The following is a 19,810-nucleotide window of genomic DNA, read 5'->3' on the forward strand; positions in this document are numbered from 1 at the left end:
CACCAGTGCGCGTGTTCTGTGTGGTGTTTGCGAGCGCTTCATGTGTGCCCATGTGTGGGGAGGGAGTTTGGTCTAGTGGTATGATTCTCGCTTCGGGTGCGAGAGGTCACGGGTTCGATTCCCGTAACTCCCCCGCAAAGCCTTTTGGACCGCGCGTCAACCCCTGCCCCTGGCGCACACTGCTGCCTAGGGGTGCGCGTTGCCGCTACAGCCTGTTGAGCTACTGTGCACAGCTTACGCATCTGCTGCTTTTGGACTCGGTGGCCACAACGCCAGTGTACATGGCTGGCAGGCATGACCACTAACGTGCACAGCCCAAGCCACTCTTCTGCATGCGGCGGACGCAGCTGCCTTGGGTGAGCATGAGCATTTACATGGGTTCGAGTCCATGTGGCCCCACTAACTCCTTTGAGTCCGGGGGCGCGTTAGGTAAACAGGCAAATGGCCTAGATCAATAGCGTCCGTGCCCGTAGCGTCGTAACTGCGTACAAGTGGGCAGCCAACTTTTGCGTGTCCGTGTCAAGCATAATCTTTTTCATATCGCTACCTGTAATACCAGAAGCCAACCGAATGTTAGCATAAATTGGGCACTCCAGCATAACGTGCTTTTCATCTTCTACACCGCCTCGACACAGCCTGCACACCCTTTCGTTGCGCGGACGGTACCGGCCCCCCGCCACGGGGCGATTAACCTCGATATCCCAACATCCTAGCCTGAACCGTATCAGCGCCATTAGGTGCTTGTGCGTAACATACTCCTTCATGTGCGGTAAAATGCCTTGCTTAACTGCAGCATCCAACTGCGGGACGCCCATCCACTGCGTATAGCGGCACATCTTAACTCCCGGCCCACCGGCAGTATTACGGTGCCCTCCGCTTTCAGGGAAAGCCCGAGGGTCAGCGCATATGCTCTCTGCCTTCCATTCACCCATAAGCATGTTGGCGAAGTTGCCCAGCAAACTACCAATCGGCAGCCCCGTGCGCAGTAGCCATTCACAAAGTGCGTCTGTGCCCTGCGGGCCCTCTGTACACCAGTCGTAGCCAAGCTTTTTGCAGACTCGGTAAACCTTGCTCACCCAGCACATGCCTTCGAAACCTCCTGCAGCTGCCGTCGCTACGGCATCTTCCAAAAACACGTGCGCTAGCGATTTGTCTTGCTTGATAATACGATTCCAGAAACCAAACACCATGTACGCCCAGTGCAAATGCATGGGTTGTGCGGCAAACTCAGCACAAAGCAGCCTGTAGGTGGGCTTGCGAACCCCCGCAGCTCGTGCCAGGAAAGATGTTTGCAGTGCCACCATCGGATCGATCAGGGCTTTGTCAAACCAAGTCTTGGCATTTCTCCACTTGCTTTTTAGCGTTTTGTCCATGGTGCGGTCGTGGCCGCCATAGCTCGTGCCTTCAAACAGGGCGCTCAGGGTGTGCTCCAGGGGCATGGGTTGACGCGCGGTCCAAAAGGCTTTTCGGGGGAGTTACGGGAATCGAACCCGTGACCTCTCGCACCCGAAGCGAGAATCATACCACTAGACCAAACTCCCTCCCCACACATGGGCACACATGAAGCGCTCGCAAACACCACACAGAACACGCGCACTGGTGCTGGGGGCTGTGGCGGGCACATGGGGGGCGCGGCCGGGCAAGGGGCAGTCCAGAGAGCGCAGGCAAGGGCCGGGCAATGCTGGGCAGAGGGCAGGGATGCATCTTGAGGCTTCACAGGCAAGGAGTTCCCTGCGACTAAGTCGGCAGAGCAGTGCATAATCACAAGGACTAATCATACTCGCTACTGGCAACTTGGGTAGCGCAGCCCTGCCCCAGGAGCTGGCCACACGGCTCCGACAACGACATTTCGCGTGACATTTCTGGTCGCGCCCGATAAACACTGCTGCTTTTCCGGTCTCGCCAGGCATTATGCGCTCGATATGTCAAATCACATGCACGGCAGACGTGTGCAGCGCGAATACAGCTTGTAGCGGGAACCGAGGCTGCAGGTGTGTTCGGGCGGTGCGCAGGTCCAAAAAAAGGGGAGTTGCGGGAATTGAACCCACGACCTCTCGCATGCTAGCGTCTACCCTAAGCGAGAATCATACCACTAGACCAAACTCCCTTCGGAAGCGTGGCGATCAGGAGCGCCACACATTACAGGTCCGGAGACGGCCACGGTGGTGCTGGGCCGCGCCGGCGCGTGGCGGGGTCCTGGGAAGCACCGAAACACGCGGGGAAAGGGCGGGGGCCTTGTGGGCTAGCTGGGGACTGGTACACAATGCATGAACTCACCACGACAAGACTTTCATCTGGGTTCAGTAGCTGGCGCTGGCCCAAACTCTCATGGGGGTCGAGTTAGGCGGGCTGCAGTGTTTTGTTTACAACTGAAGGCAGTGGCTTGGGCAGGGGTGCCGTGCACTCCCCGCCGCCCAGCTAGCTAGCTGGGTGATGCTGGGGAAGCTCGGGGTTTGCCAGCGCGCAACGATTACCTGCACAACCCAGGAGAACCAAAGTATGACCAGCTTCAGGGGCGGCAGCGGATACGGAAGTGGGCCGAGCCGAGCAGGGGCGGGGGCTGGCGGCTTGTACGGAGGTGGTGAGCCTAGGGGGTGGCGCAAGCGGCGGTGCGGCCGCATTCCACGCAGGCGGGCGCAGTGGGCCCCAGGGCGGTCGGGTGGAGCAGGCGGGTGGGCTGGCGGGTGGCGGCAGCGGGCGCCCAGGAGGTGGAGGAGCTGCTGCAGCTGCTGCTGGCGGAGGCCAACCGGCGCAGGGCCCAGCGGGGCAAGCTGGCTTTCGGTGACAAGAAGGCCATGTTCATGGCGGCGCGTTTCCTTCCCCCGCTGCCAGCCACCGCCGCCGCCCCTGAAGCCCCACCCACGCCACGCCTTTGCAACTGAATTGGTGAATGCGTTGCTACGGTTGGGGATACACTGCACATGATCGGTGTGATAGGTGTGGTGGTCAGGAAAGTGGCCTGGAAGGTCAGCAGTTCCCTCTTGTAAATGCAATAGCGCGCCCCTCGTGCGTGCCCCTCTTGTAAAGTTAATGCAATAGCGCGTCACGGAATTATATTCAGCTATGACTCCGGTACGGACAATAGGTGGGTGTATTACAGTGGCCTGACTGGCCTCAATACATACGTAGTGCAGGGCATGTTCACCCATCCGCTTTGGTCCGTATATGTGAGTGAACGTTCGTATTGGTATGACCGCCAATGCTGTGCATGCTTCGGGTAGCAGCAGGGACAATTCAACACCGCACCCCTGCCATTCATGTATCCAGACAACAAGTAGCCATCCTGCACGGCTGCACGCGCATATGCTCCCCTGCGTATACATGCCGCTGATATGCATGCGAGTGCATGCTGCCTCCCCATCACCCTGTACCTCCCCACGCGCTTGTGTCCTTCACCGCCCTAAGCCTTCATCCCCCGCTCCATGAACTGCATTTCAACACCACCCTGCTCGGCGTTTCTCTACATGCAATTCCCCCCTGCTACTCGCCTCCTCCTGCCAGCTCGGGCAGCTACTGCAGCCCGAAGCCCTCCGAGTTGTTGATGGCCAGGCGCAGCAGCCGCAGCAGCTTGGCGCGCGAGGAGTATTCGGGCTGGCAGGGGAAATGGAAGTGGAGGAGGGGACAAAGGAACCCAGCGTGAGCCCAAATGAGCTAATTGGCACCTTGAGAGGCCAGGGAATGGCTCGAAGGTGTGTGACCACCACCGGTGGGTGTTGCAGTTTGCAGGTTACATGAGATGCTAAACAGAGATGACTAGGTGAGCACGGCACGCCGTGCAGACACGAGCTCACCAGGAGCAAGGTATTGAAGCAGGTGTGTGCGGTGGGCAGCTTGTGGGAGTCTGGGCCGTCGCGCTGGATGACGGGGCGCAGGCTGCCCAAGCCGCCCAGTGGGGAGCGGTCGCTGCCAGTGAAGAATTTCAGGAAGGCGCGCTGCTCCTGTGTGTGTGTGTGTGCGTGTGTGTGTGTGTGTGTGTGTGTGTGTGTGTGTGTGTGTGTGTGTGTGTGTGTGTGTGTGTGTGCGGCGTGGCAGGGTGAGGGGGAGGGAGCAGGCGCAGGTGAGGGCGATGGGTGATGGGGAAGCCAGAGGGGGCTGCGCAGGCAGGCATGCTGTCGCTCTTGGGTGTGGCAGCGCCCGGGAGCCGTACCTACAGCCAGGCCTCTGCAGCCGTGCGGCCTCCGTTTCAAACGCATGTGGCGTGCCCACGACACCCCGAACCCGCCCACATCATCGCCAGCACGCCCAGGCGTATGCGCCCATGTCCACCATGTGCACACGTATCACAATGATCTGTTTAGATATTTTGGGCTGGTATCTACAACCCCCCGCACCTCTGGCCCCAGCTCGTTCAGCACGATGTCCCACAGCCAGCCCACCGCGGCGCTGCCGCGGCTGTAGCCGCCGTCGTAGCGCGCCGCGTCCTTCAGTGCGGTGAAGTCCAGCCGCGGGTTGCCGCACACCAGCCGCTCCAGCTCCTGCGGTTGTGGTTTGGTGTGGTGGGTAGGGAAAAATTGATAAACGGATGCGCCCGACGGCAGATTGTGTTAATGATTGGTTGTGCGAAATAGCGTGGCGTGGTTGTGCGCGGCAGTGTCAAGGGTGGGAGGCAACGTGCACGTGTGCGTGCGGAGGTATGTGTACGAGTAATTCAGCTGAGGACACGCGGGTTAGCCTTTCCGCCGTCGACATGCAGTGCAGGAGGACAGCATACAAGTGGAAGGACCCGGGTCTTCACCACGTGGATGACTCCAAGCCCAAATGCACACACACACACACACACACACACACACACACACACACACACACACACACACACACGCTTCCACTTTTGCCTATAGGTGAGCTCGACTACGACCAGCGGGCGGGAATCCGGGAATTAGGCGTGCTGGGTAAACGTTGTTTAGCGCGCCCCGGGTGCGGAGCATGGACGCATACAGGTGCATCGCGGGGTCAGGCCGAATGGTCGCCCGTGGGGTTCCAGGCTTATCGCGGGTAAGTATGACTACCTGGGTCACGACAGTCACGCGACGCTCGGTAAAATGGTGGGTATCGGTAAGTAACTCCGGCGTCGTCTGGGCGGGCTTTCGTTTCGTTTTTTAACACACACACACACACACACACACACACACACACACACACACACACGCGCTCTCTCTCCTTGCGCCTTTCTAGCACCCCCCGCAGGGCCGCCTCCCCGCCACCCACCTGCGCGTTGAAGAGGGACATGGCGGGCCCCTCGCACAGCACCCGGAACCCCGCCGCGAACGACTCGTACTGCTCCGCGGTGGCGCGCTCCATGTGCCAGGCCGCCAGCAGCGACACGTACTCGGCCCGATTGGCCTCCGTCACCAGCAGCTGGTCACCGCCTGGGTGGGTGGGTGGGAAGGGGTGGCGGCAAGGGGTGGTGGGAAGGGGTGGCGGCGTGGGGCGGCGGGTGGAGATGCGTATCCATGTGCATGTGTGTGTGTGTGTGTGTGTGTGTGTGTGTGTTCGCAAGTGAGCACGAGCAACCCAGTGCGGCGCCGCCCTCAAGCGCTGCCTCCGTGCAAGCACACCTACAGCTTGTGTCAAGTGCAAAGCGCACGCACGCCATGCTCGGGCAGATCGGGGGAGCAGGACGAGCACGCGCCGCCAGTGTGCGGTCACAGTACAGCCTGCCATTACACTACTCACCATTCGCCCTCACTCTATCCGTTTACCAATCATGCCGCGGCCCTGCCCTCCCCTCCCCTTCCCTCCCATCCCCTCCTCACCTGGCTTGAGTGGCACGGTCTCAATGGCTCCGAAGCGCTCCACGTCCACACTGAACGTCAGGCCGAACACATCAGCCAGCGGCTCCGGGCCGTCGTACTGCAGGGGGGGCGGGTTGTAAATACTAGCCCAAACTTAACCAAACCAAGCAATAAAGAGCGGAGCACAGGCAGGGGCATTGCTTGCAAGCGATAATGCTTATGGGATGGAGGCCGAGGCGTCGTGGAGCAGCAGGGCGAGTGGCGCCGGCAATGAATGTCTTATTGCAAGTGGGCAAAAAATACTTATGGGATGGGGGCGGGGGCGTGCGTAGGTGTGTGCGGCGCGCGAGGCGGTGCGCCAGGGCCCAAACAAGAGTTATGCGAGGTAATACAGTGTCCAAGATTGACTGCAGTATTGGGGTACTGTCCAGTCATGCCTGACCCTCACCCTGCTCGCCTCGGCACGTGAGCTGCGCCTCGCCCGCCACCACCCACCCCCGCTCATGCAAAATTTCCCACCGCGCCAGCCTTCGCAGCTGGGATTCGGTGTCCAAGACCCCCCTCCCACCCCTCTCCCCCTCCCACCCCTCTCCCCCTCCTCTCCCTCTCCCCCCCTTCTCCTCCTCCCCCTCCCCTCCTCCCCCTCTCCCGCTCTCCTCCTCTCCGCGCTCCTCCTCCCCCCCTCTCCCCCGGCTGCAGCTTCTCCTCGCAGCGCTTCCGTTTCCTTATGGGATTGATCCAGACTTAACCCCCCTCTCCTCCTCCTCCTCCTCCTCCTCCTCCTCCTCCTCCTCCTCCTCCTCCCCTTCCCTCACCTCCAGTATGTGCCTCAGCCCCTTGGCCAGCTCCGGCTGCCAGCCCTCCAGGTCGCGCAGCCCCAGCTCCCGGCCGCCCCTCAGCCGCTGGTACAGCAGCAGCGGCGCGGGGAAGGCCAGCAGCACGCGGTTGTACACGGCCAGCCCCAGCACCAGCCCCAGCAGGAAGTAGGAGGAGGCGGGCTCCAGAGAGGAGGCGTTGAACCTGGGGGAGGAGGGGTAGGAGGGAGTGTTGTAGATACCAGCACAAACTAAACCAACCCAGTGCAAAAGAGCGAGGAGGGAGGGGGATGCATGTAATTGACAGCCCAAGCTAGACTGAACCCAAACCGGGGGGGGGATACAAAGGGAGGGGGACTGTACTGCAGCTGCCAAGGAGGGAGCTGAGTTAGGGCTAGGGGCGCGGCTGGGAGTGTCTTTGTGCTGGTACAATCCAAGTGGGGACACAGAGGTATCGTCGCAGGAGCATCGCACACAAGCAGCAACGCTTGCGGAGGGGCCTCTCCCACGCCCTTTCCCCGCTGCCGTCCACCCGTGTCATCTCCATCCTCCCCAGTCCTCTCTGCTCCCACGCCCCTTCTTCCCCCGCCCTCTCTCCTCCCCTCTCTCCTCTCCTTTCCTTGCACCTCTCCTCCCCCGCTAACTTATCCTTCCTCGCCCCTCCCTCTCCCCCATTACCTTTTCTCCCTCCTCTCCCACTCTCCTCCCAGTCCCCCGTCCGTCCCCTTTCCGCCACCCAGCCACCCCCCTTCCCCCTCACCAGTAGGTACGGCTGGCTGGGTCGTATGCCATGAGGCCGTACCCGGGGTCCAGCAGCCGCTCCATGAGCAGCGCGAAGAACTCCTTCTTCACGCCGCCCGCGTCAATGCCCTCCTCGCCGATGAAGTGAACCCTGGCGAGGAGCGTGGGGTGAGGGGAGGGCCACGTGGGTAAAGCGGGTTACACAGCCATTGGAGCGGTATTACTTTCAGGGGTTGAAGATGGGGGGGGGGATAACCGGATAGGACGGGTGTGTGGGCATACAGCGGGACTGGGTGCGTTGTCACTCGTGCTGTGGATGAGGGTGGCAGCTGCGCGTAAAAAGCCGTTCGGTCCCCGCGTCTGGCCGCAGCTGAGTTTCCATATTACGCCACACTCACAGGCTGCCACAGCATCCTACGTTTGCGCCAAGCTCACACCCAACCCCCACATTTACATACGAGCACAGACACACGTGTGGACTGCGCAAGCGCGAGGCACGGCGCCCGCCGCAGCGCAGCACGCCGCGGCGGCAGGACCTGCCGGCAGCTGGGAATGCAGCACGTGGTTTCATTCAAGACACTTCAACGCGCCCTTGCCAAACGGCGAGCTGCGCAGCGGCGTGTATCAACGACGCTATCGCGTCTGGGGATCGAAACATGCGACGCGTTACCGCCGCCGGGCAACTCCTACAGACCCTCGTTTCGCCGGCAGCAGTGTGGCTGTGGGCAGCATGGCCCTTGGCGCCGCCATGCAGCTCAGTAGCCTACATCCCTTCTACATTAGCCTTTCTCCCTGAAAACAAACACAAGCCAGCACACGGTGTACTCCCACAACTAACAACCCCGCACACACGCACACACACGCTGCACGCGCGCTTCACCGTCCCGCACCTGAGCGGCTTGAGCAGGTCGCTCCGCGTCTGCCGGCCCACCTCCTCCAGCGCGTCCTCCACCAAGTGGCTGCGCCGCACCCGCACAATGCACATGTCGCTGTGCACGCCCGGCACACTGCAGCGGGAGGGGGGCGGCAGCTGCGGGCGGCAGTAGCAGCAGGGGTTGGTGAGGCGGTGAGGCGGGTGAGGCATACGAGACAAGGGAACGGGACGGATGGAGAGGTGATACGGGGATGGCGAGCAACGGGAATGGCAGCATACGGAAAGGGCCAACGAGTTCGGGCTGCGAGCGGCATGCCTAGCTGCATTGCTCCTGGCATGGACAATAATCTGAGAGAAGCGAGTTGCGAGGCAAGCTGCCCATGAGGCCTGCTAGCGTATGCCCTGTGGCCGTAGCAGCAGCCCGGGCTCACCTCATGGCTGGACCCGCCGCCACCACGACCGTGCGAGTCGCCGGCGCTGCTGCCGCTGCTGCTAGCCGTGGCGGGCCGTCCCGCCCTGTTCCGCCACAGCCCAAACAGGTTCCGCAGCGAGCTGCCAACCCTGCTGCTGCTGCCGCCACTGCCGCCTGTGCTACTGCCACTGCTGCTGGGGCTGCCGGCACGTGACGCCGCAGCGTCGCTGCGCGAAGCACGCCTGCTACTGCCGCCGCCTCCACCGCCGCCGCCGCCGATGCTACTGCCGCCTGTGGCCGACTCCGGGCTGCTGCCTCCCGAGCCGGCCGCACGATCCGAGCGCTGCCGCTGCCACAAATAACCACGGCCGGCGCTCGGTGTGCGGCTATTGCTGGTGTTGCTGCCCGCTGCGCCTCCTGCCGCCCCAGAGCCGCTGACACGGCCTTGACCCGGCGTGCCAACGTCACCCTTGCCGTGGCCCTGCAGCACTGGGCCCTCCTCAGCGCGGCGCCGCGCCGCGCCGCCGCCGCCGTACAACTGCACCTCCATGCGCGCATGCGCCACACTTTGCTCTGTGTGCGGTAGGGTGAGCAATGGCGATACGGTATGCGTCAGGACGCGAAGGCCCAGGTCGTCTTAGGCGGCGGTGGCACTGAACGCTGCTAGTTCACAGGCGCATGCGCACTCTCTGCATCAACCGGCGAGCAATTCGGTCTCGCAGCGCCCGAGTGTGCGCTGATGATTACGGTACTGCTATTGAGGCGTGCAACCTAGCATCAGCATGAGCACCGAACCCGGCCACAACCGCGTCCGCACCTGCACCCGTGCCCGCACCGGTATCGGTGCCCACTCTTACACCCGCACCAGTGCCCACGACCGCGCCCGCATCGGCATTCACAATCAAACCCACACCCACAGCCCCGCACCCGCGCCCGCACCCACCCATGATGAAGCGCGCCTCCAGCGCCAGCAGGTGCGCCTTTGCGCGGGCGTTCAGGAGGAAGGGGTAGGAGCAGAAGCTGAAGGGCGCGTCGGCGGGCGGGTCGCGGCCGTGCGTCAGCTCCTGAGGCGTGGAGGCGGGGGGGGGGGTAATCAATACCAGCCCAAACTAACCAAAAAACTAAGCCAAACTAGCGGAGCACAGGCAGAGGTGTCCGCTGCATTATCAACAATGGGGGCAACGAGCAGGTCGCGACGTAGCGTATTCGTTGCGCAAGCCCTTGCGGCGCGCACAGCCATTCGAGGAAGCAAGCCTTCCCGCCTCGCCTCGCCCTTGTGTGTCGTGTACGGTGTCCATGAGTTTGCCTCCGCCTATCCTAAGTCCCAAGCCTCAGTGGGCCTGCGCAACCAATGCCCGCCCTTGCACACGCCTTGTTGCGTGTGCAAGCCTCTAGGGTACAGGCCTCCGACAGGCCGGATGCGGCCCCTGACACACACCTGCGCCTGCCGCCACGCCGTGTAGTGGTCCTGTGGAGGGAGGCGCGCAAACACACTCGCATCGCATACCGTAGCAGGTGTACTTCTACTGGCGGTACGGGGAGAGAGGCCAGTCCAATCGCAGCGAGCATGTCGTGCCCGCTCTCACCCTCAACCCCGGCCCGCACATTGAGTGTGCCGCACATCCAGTCTGAACGCCGCGGCTCCGCACACCATGCACCACGGCCTTTGCTCCCAGCCTTCGACCCCGCGCATCCCCATCCATCGTAGCTACGCCCCGCGGCGACGCATACCGCGCACACAGCTCGGCACCTACCTGCACGTCCATCTTGTCTGAGATGAGCGAGTTGTAGAAGGCCTCGGGCGGCAGGCTGCGGCTGAGCCCGGCCGCCTCCTCCACCTTGGACAGCACCTTGATGGTGTTCATCACACTCGTCTGCAACGCAATGCAGAGCACGAGCAAACAGGCTTTTGCGCCGGCACACGTGGGCGCCATGCGGAACCAAGCATGCGGCACTGAGCATGCGGCATCAAGTACGGCGGGGCACAGGGCACAAGGGCGACAAAGGCACACAGCCTGCGGGTGCTGCTCGCCCGAGCACGGCAGCATGCTTTCCCAGTCCCAGCTGTGCGTACACATCGTTACTAAGTGTAACATGTAGTAAAGAGTCAAAGTATGTAGTGAAAGGTCAAAAGGACCAAAAATGGGTCTCAAGTGGCCCTCCAGCCGGTCAGACGCACCGTCAGCTTCTTGGTTGCGCCCAGCTCGCGTGTGAGGTAGTCCTGCAGCGGGGCCACCACACGGGTCTCCAGCAGGGGGCCTGGAGGCCGCGGGATGGGTTGGGTGGGGAGGGGGCAAGCTCGCTCAGCAGGGGACAGCAGCGTGCTGACTGCCAGGTAAGAAGGCCGATGTAATAGTGTCTGAGTGTTACACGTAGGGCGCATAGCACGTTCAGGCCCAGCTCAGCAGAGGGACTAAATCCAACACGTGCTTACCGTGCGTCCAGCCGGTCTAGCCTAGCCCAGACGTTTGCCCCAGTTCCTCCCTGCCCTTCCCCGCCCTTCCCCGCTAGTGGTGGTTCAGGGTGGCTAGCGGTGTGATTCTCGCTTAGGGACCGCTGACTGCCGCCTGAGTTGCGAGATGTCGTGGTTCAGTTTCGCAACTCCCCATCCGTTCGACATGGGAGCCGTGCCCCAACGCACTACCGCATGCAGCGCTGCCAACGCGCCCGGCCTCGCTGCCCGCTGCAAGCCCTTCCATCTGCACACAGCTATACACGTATAACAATCTCATAGACCCTGGTGGAACCAGAAACGTACTTGGGCGCGAGCCGGCGACTAAGGTTTGTCACGACATGTGAACATGAAAGCGATGCGCTAGTTTCAGGGGCAGGGCCGCGCTAACAGGGTCCGACTTTCCAGTATCGATTCATGAATATTTGATTTTGCACCGCTGAAATAACCCAGTTGGAGGGACGTTTTTGCCAATGCGAGCAGATGCGAGCCCCTGGACGCGTCCCTGCCCTGCCCGAGGCCCGCTCCGCGTTGCCCAGCGTTACCCGGCCCTTGCCTGCGCTCCCTGGACTGCCCCCTTGCCCCGCCGCGCCCCCCAGGTGCCCGCTGCGGCCCCCAGCACCACTGTGCGTGTTCTGTGTGGCAATTGTGACCTCTCTTTTGATGGTCATTTGTGGGGAGGGAGTTTGGTCTAGTGGTATGATTCTCGCTTCGGGTGCGAGAGGTCACGGGTTCGATTCCCGTAACTCCCCACACTGTCTTTTGCACCAGACTCTAACCCCTCCCGCTTGCGGCACGTCGCACCTGCAGGTTTAATGTGATGGGACTAACCACCGACGCAACCTCACACAGCTGCACGCAGACAAGTGACACGCCCGGCGTCTCCACAGCACTTCCCCGCGTGTTCTGGTGGTTCACAGGACCCCGCCACGCGCCGGCAACACCGGCGTGGCCGTCTCTGGATGCCAAACGTGTGGCTCTTGAATCGGCCACGCTTCCGAAGGGAGTTTGGTCTAGTGGTATGATTCTCGCTTAGGGATCTCTCTAGCATGCGAGAGGTCGTGGGTTCAATTCCCGCAACTCCCCCGTCCTTTTGGACTTGCGCACCGCCCGAACACACCCGCAGCCTCAGTTCCTGTATTCGCGCTGCACACGCCTGCCGTGCATATAATTTCACACATTGAGCGCAAAGAGCTTGACGAGACCGGAAAAGCAGCACGGTTCACGGTGCGCGATCGAGAAATGTCAGCGAAATGCCATTGTCGGAGCCGTGTGGCCAGCTCCTGGGGCAGGGCTGCGCAACCCAAGTTGCCAGTAGCGAGTATGATTCATCCTTGTGATTATGCACTGCTCTGCCGACTTAGTCGCAGGGAACTCCTTGCCTGTGAAGCCTCAAGACGCATCCCTGCCCTGCCTGAGGCTCTGGCCGCTCCGCCCAGCATTGCCCGGCCCTTGCCTGCGCTCCCTGGACCGCCCCCTTGCCCCGCCGCGCCATGCACTTCTGCTCTGCCACTGCAAACTGTTTGCCGTCTGTTTGAGGGTCTGGGCATCAGCTGCACCCTACGGGACCTCGCCAACCTGCCTTGAACCCTGTCCCATCACACGCCCCGCCGCGCCCCCCAGTGCCCGCTGCGGCCCCCAGCACCACTATGCGTGTTCTGTGTGGTGTTTGCGACCGCTTTCCTAATGACCATGTGTGGGGAGGGAGTTTGGTCTAGTGGTATGATTCTCGCTTCGGGTGCGAGAGGTCACGGGTTCGATTCCCGTAACTCCCCCGCAAACCCTTTTGCACCGCGCGTCAACTCCTGCCCCTGGCGCACACTGCCGCTCAGGTGTGCGCGTGGCCGCTCCCCCTGGCTGCACACTTTGAGCTCCTGTGCACAGCTTGCGCATCTGCTGCTTTTGGACTCGGTGGCCACAACGCCAGTGTACATGGCTGGCAGGCATGACCACTAACGTGCACAGCCCAAGCCACTCTTCTGCATGCGGCGGACGCAGCTGCCTTGGCCGCTGTGGTCACTACCGTACGGTAGCCAGGATTAGGGAAAGGCTGCCTCACGGGTATCACTTGCTACTGATCGAGGTTCGGAGCCTGCGCCGAGCACATTGACTGACAGAGCAAGCCCCAGCCCCAGCCCCAGCCCCAGCCTTGCCCCAGCCCCAGCAAGCCCCAGCAAGCCCAGCCCCAGCCCCAGCAAGCCCCAGCCCCAGCAAGCCCCAGCCCCAGCAAGCCCCAGCAAGCCCCAGCAAGCCCCAGCAAGCCCCAGCAAGCCCCAGCAAGCCCCAGCCCCAGCCCCAGCCTTGCGTGCTTGGGAGCCCGCAGCCTAGAGGTTCACACGTCTGCCCTCGGCAGCCCTCTGCTCACCTGGGTATTCGGCCCACCAGCGCACCAGCCATGTGCGCGTTACGGCCGGCGCCGCCATAACCGTGGACACCAGCTTGGGCACCAGCTGTCGCGCGCAGGACGGCTCTGCGAGCATTGGGTGCTGCAGCGCCGCCAGCAGCACCTACACACGCGGATCCGTGTGGACATCTGTTCTTAGCACATGACGTCGTGTAAGAAGTGCTCACCAGCGAGCACACCCGACGTTCAGCCGTGGGAGCCTCGCAGCGTGTCCCCACGCCACGCCCCCGACCCCGACCGCCCTGCATCTCAAAGTATGGTAGTGGAGGGTAGGATTGCCAGCAGCTCCCCAGCAGCTCCCCAGCAGCTCCCCAGCAGCTCCCCAGCAGCTCCCCAGCAGCTCCCCCAGCAGCTCCCCAGCAGCTTCCCAACCCCAGCTTACCTGCGCTCTCTCGGGCGTGCCCAGCTGCCTGGCGTGTGCCGCCAGGTCGTCCACCAATTCCGTGGCCGCACGCTGCAAGCACGATGCGGCAGCGGTGAACATAGGTGCGTGTGAGGAAAGCACAAGGGGAAAGGTTCGACACACGTGTCCGTATGTATCACGTTCATGTCAGGGCGCGCGTATAACTCATGTTGGAGGGCCACTACCGTAGATGGAAGGTTGAGGCGTAGGCGTGGTGGGAGGATCAGCGTCACCGGCGGTCGCATACACTGCTGGGCTCGGGGTCTGTTGGGAGCAGCCATCAACCGTAGCACCCGCAGCAAACCCGTAAACCCTGCAAAAACTGCATGCAATCCCCCCCCCAAACTTCTAGCCCCCCACCTGGAGCGCGGTGACGACCGAGAAGCGGTGCAACTCGGCCACTGTAGAGGCCACGTTGGCATCATCGCCCGGCCTGTGAGGAGGGAGGGTCGTTGTATCCAATACCAACTGTAGGGGAGTGCGGGCATGTGTGTCTGGGTGTGTGAGGACATGGGACTAGGGCACGTGTCGCAGGCGGCCATTGAGGTGGATGAACTGGCAGGAGGGATGCTAGGGCAACAAACACCGCTGTTGCAACAAAAAGCCCGCTCCATGCACGAGCATCGCAGCACCGCGAAAACCGTATCCTGCCACCCTAAGCCCAAACACAGTTGCGCCCCGGCACGGGATTTGTCGCGGCAGTTTACCTAGCAGCAAACAGCTGCCGCACGCTGGTGAGCACGTCATCAAGCAGCTGCGCGTCAAGCCCCATCGCCGAGCCGCTACTGCTACTGCTGCTCCAGTTGCTACTGCCGGACGTGCTACTGCCGTCGCCGCCGCTGCCAACACCGCTCAGCGGGCTGTTGCTGCTGCCGGCGGCGGACAAACGCAGCGCGGCAGCCACACTGGCGCCGCCGGGTGTGCGGCAGCAGCGGCTGAACGCCGCCGTTATGGCTGCCGGGCTGCTCAGGACCATCTGAACGCCTGTAGATGCATGCAGCATGCGTGCATCACGTAACACCGTGCACACACAGAGTTAGGCACTGCCATTGGTCAGGCGGCGACGCCCATCATGCCATGCAGCGCCCCGTCAGGCCTTCACTCTCGAGCCCACCGCACGACCCTGACATGCCGCTCACCTGCCGTAACGGCCTTGAGGCAGGCGGACAGCGTGGCCAGGTCCACACCCGCCGCGCGAGCCTGCGCCGCGCACTCGATGGACGTGCGCAGGCGGTTCAGCAGCGCGGGGCCGGGCAGGGCGGCAGCGGCGGCAGCCATCTGTATGGTGGTTGCGGTGGTTGGCGTAGGCGCGGTGGGAATTGCAGATCTTGGGCATCAAGTCACGGGCGATGTGAAGGTACCGGTACCCAAGCCGCAACGCAAAGGACGTGTACGGCAGAACCACGCCGGGACCACCAAACGTGCCTGAAACTACGCCACCCACGACTGTTCAGGGACACGCCGTACACACCTGCGGCAGCTCGTGCGGGCTGCAGTACAATAGGCCGCTGGTACCGCCGCCCGCGACCACGTCAAACACCACAGGCGCCGTCGCTGCCCGGCCAGCACCACCCTCGCGGCTGCTACCGCCGCCGCCGCCGCCGCCACCGGCGGCGGAAGCCGCGCCCAGAGACGCGGTGCGGGGGCGCGGCAGGTCCAGCAGGCGTGGCACCCAAGACACCCACACCGCGGCCCTGCGGTCGCCGCCGCTAGCTAGAGCGCCGGCGGGCGGGGCCGCTGGGCACGGCGCTGACCCGGGCGAGGTGAGGCCAGGCAGCGGCACCGTGCCCGCTGCTGCAGGGGCAGCACCTGCACCTGGTGATGCAGCAGCTGCGCGCAAGCCGCCTGCCATTGTTCCAATAGCAGCAGCGCCGGCTGCTGCTGCTGCGGCGGCGGCAGCCGTCGTCTCCCGGCCTCCGAAGGCTGTAGCGCCGGCAGCAGCTGCTGTAGCAGGGGCCACGGGCGGCATGCTTCCACACCAATACACCGCCCCGTCCGTGGCAAGGAACAATGAGTGGCGCGCGCCAGCTGCGACACGGAGAATGGCGGGCGCCGCCGCCGACACCGAAGAAGAAGCGCTGGCACCACCGCCGCTGCATGCCGCGCGTGCCAGCCGAGAGCGCACGCCACCCGCCGCAACCGCCGTCTGGTGCACTCCGCCGACCAGCCCCATCCCCGTCTTCACCACCTCCCCTCCCGCCGCCCAGCCACCGCTGCCGCCAGCCGCCACAGCGGCCGCTGCCACCGCGGCAGGAGCACCAGCACCAGCGGCAGCGGGGCTGACGTGGGCCGCTGACGTGAACATGGGCAGGCGGCAGGGCATGTCGCGATCCTCATCATCACCCAGACCCAGCGCTCCAGCGCCGCCCTCGCCCCAGACATACACGCCGTCGTCGGTGAGCGCCACCGTGTGGCGGGCGCCCGCCGCCAGCTGCCGCACACCCTGTGCGTGGGGCCGGGGTCGGGCGGGAAGAGGAGAGCGGAGGAGCGGAAGAAAGCGGAGGAGCGGTTTGTGAGTGAAAAGCGTGGAAGCACCCGCTTGCGACTGATCATTGCTCATCATCCAGGCTCCCCGGCCCCTGGCCAGTGCCCCCACGGCGCTGCACATGCATGCCACAAGCCACACCGACCATGCGACTTAACATCCATAGCCCCGCCTGCTCTTGCCCCCTTGAATCCCCCACCTTGAGCGGCACGCGGCGTGGCTCCAGCACCGCCAGCTCATCCTCACACCAGGCGCTCTCGTGCCGCTCCTCCGCGGCCTCCTCGCCCCGCCGGCCGCCGCCCAAACCCAGCCTCTGAGCCGCTCTGTCGTCCTCGCCAGAGGCGCGCGCGGCGTGGCGGCTGAGGGCAGCGCGCGCAGCCACAGCAGGCGTTCGTGCGGCAGCAGCAGCGGCAGCAGCAGCAGCGGCAGCGGAGGAGGGGAGGTGGTGGGCGCTGCGGGAACTGTGAAAGGTCTCATCGTCTTCGTCATCAGAGGGCGCGTTCAGGATGGCGGAGCGGTCCGCGGAGAACAGCCACTCTGTCGCGACTGCAGAGCGGGGCAGGCAGGGGTGCGCGTGTGAGGCTTACGCATACGGGCGAGGCTGAGGCGATGCGGGTGGAGTTGCAGATGGATGTGGGTGGAGGTGAGTGCAGGAGATGCTGATGCCGTGCACATGCGAGGCCAAGAGCTTTAGAGGTGAAACCCCCTGCCCTACCTTCCACGCCGGCGTTGCCCGTCTCCTCCAGGGCAATCTGCAGGCACAGGATATGGCCGGCACGAGGCGGCTCAGCACGGGACTTGATATACGGCCACACCTGTCACAACTCATGCTGGCACGCGGCGACTACGTGGCCGCACCAAGCTAAGGAGTAGAAGGGCCCGTCGTCTCGTCTGCCGTTTGGTCGGTTGCCCAGTCCCACTGCACCATTTCCATCCGCTGGTGACACAACCCCCAAAAACCATCCACCCACCCGGGCGTGCCGGCGCGGAATGCCCATCTCCACCATTGCCAGCAGCCCCGCGGAGTCGCATCCGCGCCTGCCCGCGCCGCCGTTGGCACGCCTGCGGGCACACGCACAAGGGCATTCCCCCGTCGATCTGGGTCCGCGTTGTGGCGGCCTCCCACAGCAACAGGATATCACCACCAGTACTGCAAGGTCTATGCACCCAAGGCTGCGGCATGCTACCCTGGAGGCTGGAGCACAGCGGCGCGCAACCACGCCGTTCCCGCAAATCCGCACCTCATAGCAGCGCGGCGGGCGCCCGGCGAGCGCGGGCTGCCCGGGCTGAACTGCAGCTGCAACTGCAGCGGCCGGCCGCCGGCACGTGGCGGGGTGCTGGGCGGGCTTGCCCCACCCGCCCCAAGGCCGCTTGCGCCTCTGCTCGGCCCTGCGCCGCCGCCCATGCCGCGGCCCTGCTGGCCACTGCTGCCGCCTGCGCCCCCGCCCGCTGCTGCGGCTGTGGGCTCCAGCCAAGGCTCGGGCAGCAGCCCCAGCTGGCCGTAGTGGTTGCTGCCCCAGACGAAGGCGTGGCCGCTGGCGGTGACGGCGGCCGAGTGGACGGCACCGGCGGCGATGGCGACCACGGGCAGCGCCCACAAACCCTCCAGGCAGGTGGGGACGGCGCGCGAGCGGCGGTCACCCAGGCCCAGCTGGCCCGAGCCGCCGCCGCCCCAGGAGAACACCTGCGGAGCGCATGGGGCACACGGTTCCATGTGTGGTGCGGTGTGACAGCATGTGATGTGACCCATCGGTTAAGCAGGACCTGCCGTGTGTACAGGCGCGTTCCCTCGTGGCTCACAGCATTCCAGTAGCGCCCAATGGGCCGGGGCCATTCCAGCCTTCAGCCATGCCTCGCCGCCCGCTTCCCGCCTCCCTACTCCACCACTGCGCCCACCTGACTTTGCTGCGTGAGCGCCAGCGAGTGCTCCCGCCCGGCCGCCAGCTGGCACACCGGCAGCCCCAGCAGCGCTGGCACCGGCTCCGGCCGCCATGCAGTTGCGGGTGCGCCCGCGCCCAGGCCGCACTGGTTCTGCACGTAGGGGCAGCGCCGAAGCGAGGAGGCGCGAGAGAGGCACGTGGGTTGTTATCAGCGGGCCGTAACGCATGTACGGGAGTGCACGGCCTGACACGTGACACATCTTACAATTTGGCAGCTTTCTGCAGCACACACTGCGCACAAGACGTGCTTGCGCCGTCTACAGCACGTGTCCGCACTCCTCTCACGTCTTCTAACCTCGCATGGGACTATTGCGAGCAATCCACGCTCCATGCGCTTACCAGGCGGTTGCATCCCCAGGCCAGGACGCCCACGCTCGTGAGGGCCAGCGTGTGCTCGCCGCCGCACGCCACCGCCTGCACAGTCACCGACGGCGCCAGGAACACCGGCCGTGGCACGCCCGGCTCTGCCACACCCTGCAGGCCCGCAGGACCCATGCTGGCGCCGGCACCGGCGCCGGCACCGGAGCCTGTCGTCGTCACGGTGGCGGCTGTGCTGGCGTCAGCACAGGCACCTCCTATCTTGCGGCTGCTGTGGGCTCGGTCCTCACCCCAGCCGACTTGGCCGCGATTATTCATGCCCCAGGCCAGCAGCTGGCCCGAGGTGGTGATGCCGGCGCCGTGACGCTCGCCGAAAGATAGCGCAGCCCAGGTAAATTGGGAGGTGGCCGCGGCCGATGATGAAGGAAAGGACGCGGCAGTTGTGGCGGCGGCGGCGGCAACGGCGGTGCTGGGAGGTGGTGGGTAAGCGCCGCCGTGCGAGGCGGTAGGCGCAGCCGCTGCACCCGGCGCGGCGATGGAGGCAGAGGTAATCGTGACTGAGCAGTGCGCGGCGTCGCCCCAGGTGCAGGCGTTGTCTCGCAGGCGCGTCGCGCATAGCCGAGCGCTGGGCGAGACGGCATACACGGACGCTGCGCCGCTGCCGCCGCCGCCACTGCCCTGGCGTGCTTTGCTATGCACTGGTGGCTGCTGTGCAGAGCTGGTGCCACCGCTGATGCCTTCCTTAGGGGCATCGCGGCTTGGTTCCGCGCGGGTGGTACGCACAGGGCGGCCCAGGAAGGGAGGCAGCGGAGGAGGGGTTGGCCGGGGCGCCGGAGGAGGGGTTGGCCGGGGCGCCGGTTGACACGACGGCCGCGGAATCGCATCGTCAAGCAGTTCGCCTGCTGATGTCGCCCGCGGTCTTGATGCGGGCTGACGCAGCGCCGGGGGCCCTGCGTCGCGGTTTGGACGTGGCGGTGGCGCTGCCATTTCGCCTTCCGATGCTTGTTTCAGCTGCAATGGTTGTGATGGGGTCGACGTCTGAGGGCTATTTAGCCATAATTAAGACTGTAGAATGTCTGTGACGTGGTGGAAGAGACCAAAACGCGCTCGTATTAAGCAGGGCAGGTGCACTGACGCGACAGCTACGCTGTGGTTGACGCGGGCAGGCTCAAGCTAAGACGCAGATAGTTCCTAGACAAAGTACTGTAAAGCTTGCCAAAGAACGGCACTGAAG

General features: G+C 64.1%; 1 protein-coding gene across 1 annotated transcript; it reads right to left on the minus strand.

Moving 5' to 3' along the window:
- Positions 1-3,082: 3,082 nt before the first annotated feature.
- Positions 3,083-19,797, minus strand: CHLRE_02g099100v5 (uncharacterized protein). Its single transcript, XM_043059681.1, has 25 exons — positions 18,598-19,797; positions 18,215-18,349; positions 17,560-18,002; positions 17,290-17,380; positions 17,034-17,070; positions 16,518-16,864; positions 15,305-16,276; positions 14,973-15,111; positions 14,541-14,817; positions 14,194-14,266; positions 13,813-13,884; positions 13,392-13,533; positions 10,754-10,833; positions 10,329-10,448; positions 10,013-10,042; positions 9,518-9,638; positions 8,594-9,147; positions 8,179-8,318; positions 7,308-7,439; positions 6,548-6,752; positions 5,754-5,850; positions 5,206-5,366; positions 4,332-4,475; positions 3,792-3,938; positions 3,083-3,591 (listed from the first exon to the last, which is right to left on the minus strand). Exons 1-25 carry the CDS (start codon positions 19,561-19,563, stop codon positions 3,511-3,513), a joined length of 5,706 nt encoding a protein of 1,901 aa, XP_042927315.1. The 5' UTR covers positions 19,564-19,797; the 3' UTR covers positions 3,083-3,510.
- Between the last annotated feature and the right edge of the window lie 13 nt (positions 19,798-19,810).

Source organism: Chlamydomonas reinhardtii, chromosome 2 (assembly GCF_000002595.2).
Source record: "Chlamydomonas reinhardtii strain CC-503 cw92 mt+ chromosome 2, whole genome shotgun sequence".
Taxonomy (NCBI): domain Eukaryota; kingdom Viridiplantae; phylum Chlorophyta; class Chlorophyceae; order Chlamydomonadales; family Chlamydomonadaceae; genus Chlamydomonas; species Chlamydomonas reinhardtii.